The sequence below is a fragment of the Morus notabilis genome, unplaced genomic scaffold (assembly GCF_000414095.1).
Source record: "Morus notabilis unplaced genomic scaffold, ASM41409v2 Scaffold182, whole genome shotgun sequence".
Lineage (NCBI taxonomy): Eukaryota > Viridiplantae > Streptophyta > Magnoliopsida > Rosales > Moraceae > Morus > Morus notabilis.
In genome coordinates, this window is record NW_010364641.1 from 128,803 (window position 1) to 141,266 (window position 12,464).

Genomic DNA, 12,464 nt, shown 5'->3' on the forward strand with positions numbered 1-12,464 from the left:
AAATGTGTGTTTATGCCACATAAACATAACACCCACTATCCAATCTGTAATATAATCAAAGAAATTGAATATTGTAATTCTTTTACCAACTATTTTTTTTCACTATTCTATATATAAAGAAATGTTAATATCATTAATTCTGTCACTCTTTTTTTTTTCATTTTTTAATTATGTATGGTCAAGTGTAACTGATTTGCGGCCTCTCGATAAGGAATGAGCAAGTTTCATTGAGATTTTCCGAGATATGCTAATAAATCAAACCTTCTAATAGTTGTTAAAATTCTACTGGTTTTGTACGTTATTTGGTCTTATTATTATCCTTCTGATTATTTGATCCATCGTCTACTCTAATTTTTTTGATCTCCTCGACTCAATCCGCTCGACAAGTATATAACAGAGATTGAAAAATAGAATTGACTTCAAAAAGACTAAAAACCTTAAAAATAAATAAATAGGTGTGTGAAAAGAAAAGTCCAATTATTAGTATGGACTTTCATTGTCATAAACTGCCTTTGCGACCCAATCCCCCCCACTTTCTTTTTTTTCTTTTTTTTCTTTTGTGCTTAAAATATCTCAAAAATCACTTTAGTTTGTTCCCAAATCCCACTCTGAAAGCTGCTTTTTAGTTACAAAGCAAGTATCTAAGAAGAATTCCCTGCCAAGTTGCAATCACACAGACAACAAGGACTTGTTTGTCTGTTTAGTTGTTTGGTTTCTCACTCTGGGTTGAACAATAATTTAAAAGTTGATTGAAAGGAGGAATCAGGTGCCAGGGCCAATGGGGCATGTTTTTGGACACAAATAAAAGTGGTGCCACCAAACAGGGTCAAAAAAGGCCATGTCATTCGCACACCTCAAGGCCTCATGGTTCCATCGTTCTCAGCTTACTCTCAAATTCAAACCTCACTCATGTCCTACTCAGCATCCACGCGGCACAACATTGGCCGATCACTCAAATCTACCGATCTCTCTCTCTCTCTCTCTCTCTCTCTCTCTCTCTCTAAAAAAGTTAAATGTGATTGTTTATGAGAGCTTTTTACTGTAGCAAAACTCGAATTCTAAACTCGAATCAGCGAAATGAACAGGGCCTATTATAAGTAACTTTTGAGGTTGGACTGGTTAAAAACCGTTAAAAGTTGTTTTTTATTTTACCGATTTAAATTTTTAGTTTTAAATTTTTATAGTTAAAATTTTTTAAAAAATATCACATCTAACTTATTCTGTTACAGTTAAAAATTTTAAAAAAAGATCACATCTTAATTTGAATTAAAAACTCAAATTTACAAAGTGAATAATGCCTAAATCTAATTAAAATCACATCATATTTAAAAAAATATGCATATTTATAATTCAAATTTTACAGTTAAAAATTTATAACTATCAATAATTTATTTTTCTGATCCTATCAAAAAAAGCTCTCTATATATTAAGGACCGATTTAGTTAGTCTGTCTATCTTTTCTGCGTACCATAAATTTAAAATTTTCATAAAAAATAAGTATGTGCAAAGTGATAATAAAATTTAATAAGAATTTGATTGTTGAAAACAATTCCGTATAAGTAGAGTAAATATTCTATTTACCTAATCAAATACTTCAACGAAAAAGAAAAAGAAAATAATAAAAACCATCATTTGTAGCTACCTTAAAAAATTTCCACCCCTTCTCCTTTCCTCGACAAAACGACAACATTCAACGTGGATAAACGGTGTTATTTGTAATTTGCATGACAATGCTTACGTGCATATGACAGTGTTCGCAGAAGAGTTTGCTTTCGTATTCTGACTCACTTTAATAGCTGGCTTTAGATTAATTTAATCTTCGCGGCTTTAATCTTAATCTATATCTATATTGCATTAAAAACAAAATACCCTCTATTGATAATTCTATATTGCATTAAAAACAAAATACCCTCTATTGATAATTCTATATTGCATTAAAAACAAAATACCCTCTATTGATAATTCTATATTGCATTAAAAACAAAATACCCTCTATTGATAATTCTATATTGCATTAAAAAAACCTTTGATTTAAACGTCAGCATTGTATCAAATTCTGTAAGTGTATTTCTAATGGAATCCAAATCTGTTGTTCAATTTTTTTATCCTAATTAGTGTTTAACTAATTAAATCATATCATCTTATGATAAGCATAAAAAAAATTAGTTAAAAAGTAATTTAAATTTTTTACATAATGTGACATGATTTAATTAATTAGACATCAATTAAAACGTTAAAATTGAATAACATATTTGAGTCCTTTTTAATGTATTTTGACTAAAAATGCACACATATATACCATACAAAGGCTCTTAAATCTTTTTTTCTTTTCTTTTAGGTTATGAAAAATTAACTACTTGAAAATTTCTATTTTCAATCGTTAAATTTATATTTATATATTTTTTTAAACTGATGTGATTTTAATAAAATTTAACGATAAAAAACCGACCTTCAATAAGAAAATTCTACCCGAGAAACTTACTTCTTTCACCAATCAACTTAAATAAATGTTTGTGTTGCTTCAATTCTGATACGTATCTTACCAAAAACGTACGTACACCACAAATAATAGTGCTCTCCATCGATCGCTTCCTTCAAATAAATGAACAGCATTAATAAAAGAGTGAATTAACACAACCATTAATGAAGATTTTAACAGCGAAAGTACTCATAAAAAAGGGGTGATAGTAAATCCGGCGGTGATAGATTGGTAGCTCCGTGCCACCTGGCGTTATTGTACAATAAGAATCTCTGTACAACAACTAATACTTGTTTATCCTTTTATTCCATTTTCATCCTCAAATTTAGAGACTTTTTTTGATATTTTCTTTTTTATAAAAATATCGGTATTTTTTATTTTTTAACTATTAAATTTATATTAAAATTTGTTTATTTTACATATTTTTTTAATAAAATTTAATTTTGATTAAATCTAACTACTAAAAAAATAGAAAATATCAATATTTTCAACCAAAAAAAAAACACTAGAGAAACTCCCACTTAAAACAAATCTCTTCTAGGTTCTAAGCGCTCCATTCGGTTCCTAAATTTATAGAAGTAGCATCAATTGGTTGTCAAAAATGGATAAAAAGTTTTTTTGTATATGTTACTTATATTTAATAATATTTAAAAAACATATGTAATATACTATGTGAATTGAGAAATGCTTAATCTGTTATTCAATTCTTAATTTCAAATTCAAAAAATCTCAATTCATAATTAATCTAAAATTTTTTCAATTCAATCTGTCAGATGAAATTAAATTATACGTATTAGACGGATTAACAGATTTAATGAACACTCTAGAGCTAGATAATCACTTTGTAAACTGGTCATTCTAATAGGGTAGCCCAAAAAAAAAAAAAAAAAAAAAAAACACCTGGCCACTCTAGTAGGATCGCTACGTCCACGCAAGCTCCAAAAGACGTGACACGTGTTCAATGCCAGTGTTCCTCATTCGCAACACCGCATTACTCCCCATTCTCTCTCTCCAATCCATTCTTATCTCTCTTTTTTTTTTTCCTTTTATCTAAAACAAATATTATTTTTCTTTATTAATTTATTTCCTAGTCATTTGGCTGTGATTATCAGCTTCACCAAGCTATTTTTACTTGGTTTGCGTTGCCTATTGTTGACAAAACTCGCCATCTTTATCAAATATCAAACACCTGTTCCTCTTCACTTGATGGGTCTTTCTGCCTCTTTAATTTTGGAGATTGGGATAATTTTTCTTATTTTGTTCGTTTAATATTATTATTTATATGCACAAGATACTAGTTTAATATCTTATTTTTGGTACTCCTACGATATTTACATATAATATTTTTTGATATAAATGTACTCTTTGTAACTCACGATAAACATATAAAATTTAACGGATAAGGCACAAAAGTAAAAGCAATGAAGCGTATGTTAAATTAAAACTAATGATACGTTTAGTTCATAAATTAAAATCATGAAATTAAAATTATTTTTAATTTACGTGTATTTTTTTAAGAAAAAATACTGTATCGAACTATAAATTATTATTCGAATCATGGTACGAATTCCCTTACTAAACGTCCCCTAATTAAGCAAATTACCATTAAAGGCATGAAAAATAAATAATTATATATTATTAAATCTGCCGCTATATATATATATATATATATATATATGTCATTCATTTTCACCTCTAGTTAGCGTGCCGCGTAGTGGAAAAGATTGATAGGATAATAATATATGTAAATGCATGAATTATTGAGAAGCATGAAAAGGAAAGCAAGGGTTAGTGTGGCAAAAAAATGAGGGTTTAATCTTTCTTTTCCTTGTACCTTCTTCTTTTCTCAAGGTCAAATTCTTTAAACAATTATCTTGCTTTATTATAGGTTAGATAGAGCTTCCTAAGCTTATGCTCCTCCAATAAGCAAATCATGCATGCGTCGGCTTGTCTTTGGAAATTATCATGAAAACTTAGGAATAGAATAGTACTATAAAAAGGAAAAAAAAATGATATATTTGAGAATAAAAGGCAATAGGTATAGGCTAATAAGGATTGTGTGTATGTCCAAAACAAATGTGCAAAAGGTTCTTTTCATATGGGACCTTTGTAGTTAATTTGTTTTTTAAGGCACCCTTTAATTGGAATATTGCCATGCAAATATTCATTTATCGACAACAAAACTGTTAGTTAATTATGTGTATGCCCATTATGCAAGAGTTGAAAAAATAGTTTTCGATAAATTGTAATATAATTTGCAAATAAGTCTGTAAAATAACTCGTAGTAATAACATTTTTATCTCTTGTTAACCATTCATAAACCATCCACACAAAAAGGATGTATTTTAAACAATATTATTTCAACAACCATAAAATAAATACATTGATAATATTATTAAATTAAAGACAAATTTTAAAGAGTTTAAAAGCGATTGTTTTGTATAAATACTTCAAACTTTTTATCATGGTACTGGTGGTGGGGGAAAGAATATGGGCTAAGCTTCTTTGCGATTAATAATTAATGCACATCATTTTGGTGGTTCAAAAGTTTATGGTTTTTTGAAAGTTATACTCAATTCCTAATTTGTCGTGTTATTTTCCAAAACTTTATGCTAATTTTATCGTCTAGCTAGTAAAACCACCACCAGTACATGTTTTGATGCAAAACCAAAAAGAGTAATACATATCACCATACATTTATATATTTCTTTGACTTTATCATGCATGACAATGCCCTCTCAAGAAATGGAGGATAGATGGCTTATTAAGAATATTACTTCCTAACCAAGAAAATAAGGAGCAATGAATTTCCAAATGATAGTTCCATATGTAATTTTATCAAAATAAACAATATGACTTTATAATATAATATACCAACCACAATATAATCCCAACAAACCTTATTTTCTCGTTCAACATCACATCCCATATTTTCTCGGGGTTAAGAGGACTAATCAAACCACAATAATTTATAACTTGTAGTTAAGTATAGCATAATTCTGAATGATCATGAAGAGGCTTTTATTACCACGGGCTGCCTTTCCAAATACCTCGATTTACATCACAGCGAAAATCCATTCTCTAGAAATGTCTTACGTCTGTTTGTTTTATTAGTTTAGTTAGTTTAACTCAATTTGAAGAGTGGACACAGTTTAAATTGACGTTTAGTAAGCATGCAGTTAAAATTATATTTCTCATTTGAACTGAGTTAAATGACCTAATTTAGAGTTTAATTCTCTCCTCAAGTTCAACCGTTTAAATTATTTTTGAACAATAAAAAGTGCACACTCTCTTTACTTTTTACACCTATCAAATACAAATTTAAATTTTATTTCTTGTTTAAATTAAAACTTTAACTACATATTCAAATGTCAATGATCAAACTACAATTAATTAAACCATACAGTTTGAATGTTTCTGTTCAAATCAAAAAGTTTAAACTAATAAAATTTAAACAAGCGAATCAAACGGGGCTTAAATATTCTACGTATATCCCTGCTGTTTTTAAGGTGAGTTATTTGAGACAAGGCTCATAGTCAACAGGAAAAAAAAGGTTAGAAACCAAAATCATCGAAAAGAAAACATTATAAAGAATCATATTAAAAAAGAGACTTTATTTAATAGTCACTGTAAAAATGAATTATTAGTAGTTTTTTTACTTTTTAATCGTTAGATATGTATTTAAATCTGTCTATTTTGTACCGAAAAGAAAACATTATAAAGAATCATATTAAAAAAGAGACTTTATTTAATAGTCACTGTAAAAATGAATTATTAGTAGTTTTTTACTTTTTAATCGTTAGATATGTATTTAAATCTGTCTATTTTGTATATTTTTTTAATTTAATATGATTTTAATCAAATCTAACGATAACAAATTAGGACTATCGATAGAGTAAACTAACAAAGAAACTCTATTAATTTAGTAACACAATTCTTACTCATCCAAAATTTATTTACATAAAAAGTGTTAGTTTTATAAGGGGCAAAACAATGCAATACTTGTGCATTCATGTCGTGTCCAAATGCATTTAGAAATTGTGTCCAAATGCATTTGGAAATTGAGTTCACAGAACCCATGCATGATGCAACACACAACACTCCAAACCAAAGGGCCATTGGCGCTACTAATCACAAAGGATTAATCCACTAAGCTATAACTACCAAAAAAAAATGCACTGAGCAATAACAAAAATAAATAAAAAATAAAAAAAACAATTGAAGCTTAATCACAAAAAGACAAAAAGCAGTAGAAAATATAAGGTAAAAAAGAAAAAAAAAAAAAAAGTTGAAGAAAAGGAGGAAAATGAAATGGAAACTCACAGATGGTACGTGGCAGTTAAGCAGCGATAGGAGTCAAATCGTTCGCTACGCTAATCGTCCTTATTACTGCTTCCCCCATAGCTGTAGGGTCCCACCCTTCCCGTAGCATTTCCTCTCTCTCTCTCTCTCTCTCTCTCCCCCCTCTCTCTCTCTCATCTATTTATTTTCCTCAAATTTACAGCAAAAACACACCCAAAAGAAACACACAAAAATACACATTGCATTAACATATAATTCTCTCTTCTTTCCTCCTCCTCATCCTCCTCCTTCTTCTCCACGACCAAAACAGAAAACAAAAAGAATAGTAAAACAGAGAATGAGATAATATGGTGGGACTAAGCATAGTATTGGAAGGCCAAAAGAGTAGTAGTAGTAGTATTAATAACAAGAAAATCATCAATCATCAAGTTATCAACAAAACCACCATGATCATCAACAACAACAACAACAAGAACAACAAGTCAGCTTTCTCTCTCTACAACGTCAACAACAGGCCTTTTCTCGCTCCAACTTTTCTGGAACAATGCTTTCTTTGCCACCAGAAGCTCTTGCCCGGAAAAGACATCTACATGTACAGGTTTCTCTCTCCTCTCTCTCTCTCTCTCCTCTCTCTCTCTCTTTCTTTTCTTTTTTTACTTTTTAGAGCAAAACCCAGATAGTGTTTTTGGTTTGTTTGTCGTTTTTCCATGTCAAAAGCTTATTTCTTTCTCTGGTTTTTTTTTAGGGGAGATAGGGCTTTTTGCAGCGTGGAGTGTAGATGCAGGCAGATTTTCATGGACGATGAAGAAAGTATTCTCAAAGATAACTGTTCATTGGCTGCCATAAAACCCAGTTCTTCTTCTTCTTCATCATCATCATCATCGTGCTCTTCTTCATCATCTTCATCTTCTCGTCACCGCAAAGGAGCAAGGAACAAAGCGGGTGGGTTTGCCTGCTAAAGAGAGAAGTTACAAGTATGGAAATTAAAATTGGTTTTTTTTTGGGAAGTTTTTTTTACCGGTTTTACCCTTGGTTGAATTTGTAATGACGTTGATGTCCCTATGTTGTTTTGCGGCTTTTGCCTCCTGGTATGAAGACAAAAGAGTCCTTTAACTTCTTTTGCCACCCCCTGCGTACTACACATCTATAATCTGTGGGCTCTTGATGGAGGAAAGGATTAGCGGGGGAATTTGTGACAGTTAAAGGGCATTTATGTTATTTCCTGGCGTGATTAATCTTTGATTAACTTTTTGTTAGTTCATTGATTGGCCTTTATTGTTTCTTCTTTTCAAATTTTGAAAAATCAGTCGTGTGGTAATATAGTGTTGATCGGTAATTTAGGTAGTTTTTAATTTAAGTTAAGATGGGAGAGAGTTTTGATGTGATTTGTTTTTTAAAATTTTTTATTATAACAAAAATAGATTTGAGTTACTTAAAAAAAAAAATAATCAGTGTTTTAAGGTGATGCGTATTTTAGAGGTGCTATGGAGGGAATGTCTAGATTGCGCACTGAGGGGAACAGTGTGTCCTATAGTGGAGAACATAATGAAGAATTAGTACTTGGGAACAATGTCATGGTCCCAGACTCCCAATGGGCAAAAAAAGATATGGTTGCCACAAAGGAACTAAGGATTTTAATATTTCTCTAGAGACCCTTTGATTTGATACTTTTTTATTTTTTTAGAGGGGCTCTTGAAATTTAGGACAATATGTTAGAATGACTATCCAATAAAGTGAAATTCGATTGGTTGGAGAATTTAAACTATGCGATTCGAATTATTTTTTATTTACGTGAATTTTTTATGAGAGAAAATACTGTAGCGAATCATGAATCATTATTTGAATCAGCGAACGAATTTCTCTATCAAATATTCTCTAATAAAATGACATTTTTTATTTTTTATGAAGAAGGACCACTTTGTAAAAAGTAGTTATTTTATAAATAAAAATTTTAAAAAAATTATTTTACTAATAAAATTTTTTTATTGAGTTATTTTTACAAAGTCCTCATTTGATTTGTCACTTTCCTGATTTTTTTTTTTTTTACCCTTTTATTTTTGGCCATTCTACTTTAATTCCTTGTTGTACTTTTACCTTTTGCAAATGCAAATATTTACAGTGTGGCACTATTGCGTTATATTACTGATGGGTAATGAATGGTTTTTTATCCTTAACCACCGTTTTAATTTTGTCTCTACTCTTTTTATTTACTGTTGTTTTATTTTTTTCATGAATTTACACAACTTATAGGACAGAGAGTAGGTCCAATAAAGCAAATATTTAGTTCAGCCCCAATTCTGTTCTTGAACTGTGTTGGGGGTTAAAATACTTTGTCCTTAAGTGGGTATACCTCATTAACACTCATGGTGATTTTGGTCGTTTCGACCATTAAAGCTTTTACTATTTACCAAAAGAGACAAAAGCAAAGAGAAAAGGAGGCGAATAAACAATTGCCTCTACATCATGGAAAAGTTGGGAATTACCAAAAGGTAAATAAAATAAATTAAAAGGGTTATTTTTTTAGAGTGTAATTTAAATATAATTTTTAAATTAAATTTGAATTAAAATTATAATTTGAATAAAGTTAAATAAAATTAAATAAAATTAAAATTTAAAAAAACGTAAATTTAAATAAAATTAGAGTTTAAATTATTTTTTTTTGAGTTTTTTAGATAAAAAAATATGTCCATTCATTCATGATGAGACTTATACTTATCTAATAGTACGGGGAAGGGTAAATTTATTTCACTAGCTGTAATATATTCACCGTATTATTAATGACCATTAAGTCAAACAAGACGAATTAATATGGAGTGCAGCTTCAGTTTATGAAGTAGTATCGAATGAGCCTTGAGTTTAGGATGCCATTCGATGCGACATTTTGCGATATATATATATATATGTCTATTTGTTGGCCATACTAATTAGTGTGCGGGGGAGATTCGTATTATTATCAATCGTATTATGTATTATGGTTTAAATTATCGTATTAGGATTTGAATCATAATTTATTATTTATTATAATTTTTTTTTTAATAAAATATACACGTAAAATAAAAATAATTTTGAATCATAATAATAAATTTATGAACTAAATGTCTGCAAATATATGACCATATTATTAAAGTATAAAATTATTATTAACTCATTTCCTAACAGTTTAAGTTTTTAAAATGGATTGGTAAACTAACATGGTATCAAAGCGGGAAGTATTGAGTTTAACTTTCTATAATTGCACTATTTATCTCCATTTAAATTGTCATTATGTGTTGGGTCTTTAATATATTTCGGGCTTAAATATTCGCGTGTTGGGCTTTTTAATTAATTTATTCACATGATTGCTTATTGTCCAGCCTACACGTGAGGGACAATGTTAAAGTATAAAACTATTATTGGTATACTTCTTAACAGCTTAAATTTAGCTTAAGTTTTTAGGATGAATTGATAAACTAACACATTATTCTTTAAAAAAAAAAGATATTGTCTACATTTCCTCTTCCCCTAATCCCTAGCATCACTTTTTTGCACCATTTAGAAGCTTAATGTCAAGTCCCAACTCTGACAAAGAGGTTTTTTTTTAGAGAACAAAGTGTTCATCCATTTGAAATGCAAAACGACAAGGCATAAAGAACTACATTTCTACATTGCTGCAAAAAGTACAGCCAAAATTTGTTTACAATGGCCTCGTTCTTTTCACTGATTCGATGTTAGAATTTAAGTTTTGTTATAGTAAAAAATTCTCAAAAATAATCACATTTAATTTTTTTGTTACAATAAAAAATTCTCACATAACATTACATCTCAATTCAAATTAAAAATTTGAATTAGCGAACCGAACGGGCTCAATATATATGAAAGAAAAAGTCATGATAAGACGATGTATATCCCTTCCCATATTGAAGAATAAAATTGAATAAAATTAAAATTTAAAAAAACGTAAATTTAAATAAAATTAGAGTTTAAATTATTTTTTTTTGAGTTTTTTAGACAAAAAAATATGTCCATTCATTCATGATGAGACTTATACTTATCTAATAGTACGGGGAAGGGTAAATTTATTTCACTAGCTGTAATATATTCACCGTATTATTAATGACCATTAAGTCAAACAAGACGAATTAATATGGAGTGCAGCTTCAGTTTATGAAGTAGTATCGAATGAGCCTTGAGTTTAGGATGCCATTCGATGCGACATTTTGCGATATATATATATATATGTCTATTTGTTGGCCATACTAATTAGTGTGCGGGGGAGATTCGTATTATTATCAATCGTATTATGTATTATGGTTTAAATTATCGTATTAGGATTTGAATCATAATTTATTATTTATTATAATATTTTTTTTTAATAAAATATACACGTAAAATAAAAATAATTTTGAATCATAATAATAAATTTATGAACTAAATGTCTGCAAATATATGACCATATTATTAAAGTATAAAATTATTATTAACTCATTTCCTAACAGTTTAAGTTTTTAAAATGGATTGGTAAACTAACATGGTATCAAAGCGGGAAGTATTGAGTTTAACTTTCTATAATTGCACTATTTATCTCCATTTAAATTGTCATTATGTGTTGGGTCTTTAATATATTTCGGGCTTAAATATTCACGTGTTGGGCTTTTTAATTAATTTATTCACATGATTGCTTATTGTCCAGCCTATACGTGAGGGACAATGTTAAAGTATAAAACTATTATTGGTATACTTCTTAACAGCTTAAATTTAGCTTAAATTTTTAGGATGAATTGATAAACTAACACATTATTCTTTAAAAAAAAAAGATATTGTCTACATTTCCTCTTCCCCTAATCCCTAGCATCACTTTTTTGCACCATTTAGAAGCTTAATGTCAAGTCCCAACTCTGACAAAGAGGTTTTTTTTTAGAGAACAAAGTGTTCATCCATTTGAAATGCAAAACGACAAGGCATAAAGAACTACATTTCTACATTGCTGCAAAAAGTACAGCCAAAATTTGTTTACAATGGCCTCATTCTTTTCACTGATTCGATGTTAGAATTTAAGTTTTGTTATAGTAAAAAATTCTCAAAAATAATTACATTTAATTTTTTTGTTACAATAAAAAATTCTCACATAACATTACATCTCAATTCAAATTAAAAATTTGAATTAGCGAACCGAACGGGCTCAATATATATGAAAGAAAAAGTCATGATAAGACGATGTATATCCCTTCCCATATTGAAGAAGGCTGGTACAAAAATGTCTCAGTATATTTCAATAAAGGAAAACCAAAAATGAAAAAAGTTTTGATAGTGGTTCTATGAATGTCAGGTGTTTAAAATGGGAAATCGTTGAAAAGCTAAAAATCACCTAACAAGAATGAGACCACAAGGGATGAATAGACTTTTATCTTTTTTTTTTTTTTAAATATTGTTTTCAAAGCATCATATCATGAGGAATGGGATTCAAGACCATGCAAGAATCTCAACTTGTTTATTTTTATTATTTAAACTTGTCAATGCAGTGTAAAAGGCAAAAGTTAAGAGCCATAAAAAAAGTCCATGAGAATAAATATATTGAGAATTCAGTAGTAGGGTAAAAAAAAAAAAAATACTATACAAGTAGGATCTTGGTTTCAACGTTAAATTTGTATTAGATTATATTATTATGTCATACTTTTTGATTTAACATGATTTTAATCAGAGTAAC

At 29.0% G+C, this 12,464-nt stretch overlaps 1 protein-coding gene across 1 annotated transcript; it reads left to right on the top strand.

Moving 5' to 3' along the window:
• Positions 1–7,041: 7,041 nt before the first annotated feature.
• LOC21390614 lies at positions 7,042–8,030 on the top strand. The gene is made up of 2 exons (XM_010106841.2): positions 7,042–7,379; positions 7,527–8,030. The coding sequence occupies exons 1-2, from the start codon at positions 7,129–7,131 to the stop codon at positions 7,738–7,740; spliced, it is 465 nt and encodes a 154-aa protein (XP_010105143.1). The 5' UTR covers positions 7,042–7,128; the 3' UTR covers positions 7,741–8,030.
• Positions 8,031–12,464: the final 4,434 nt, after the last annotated feature.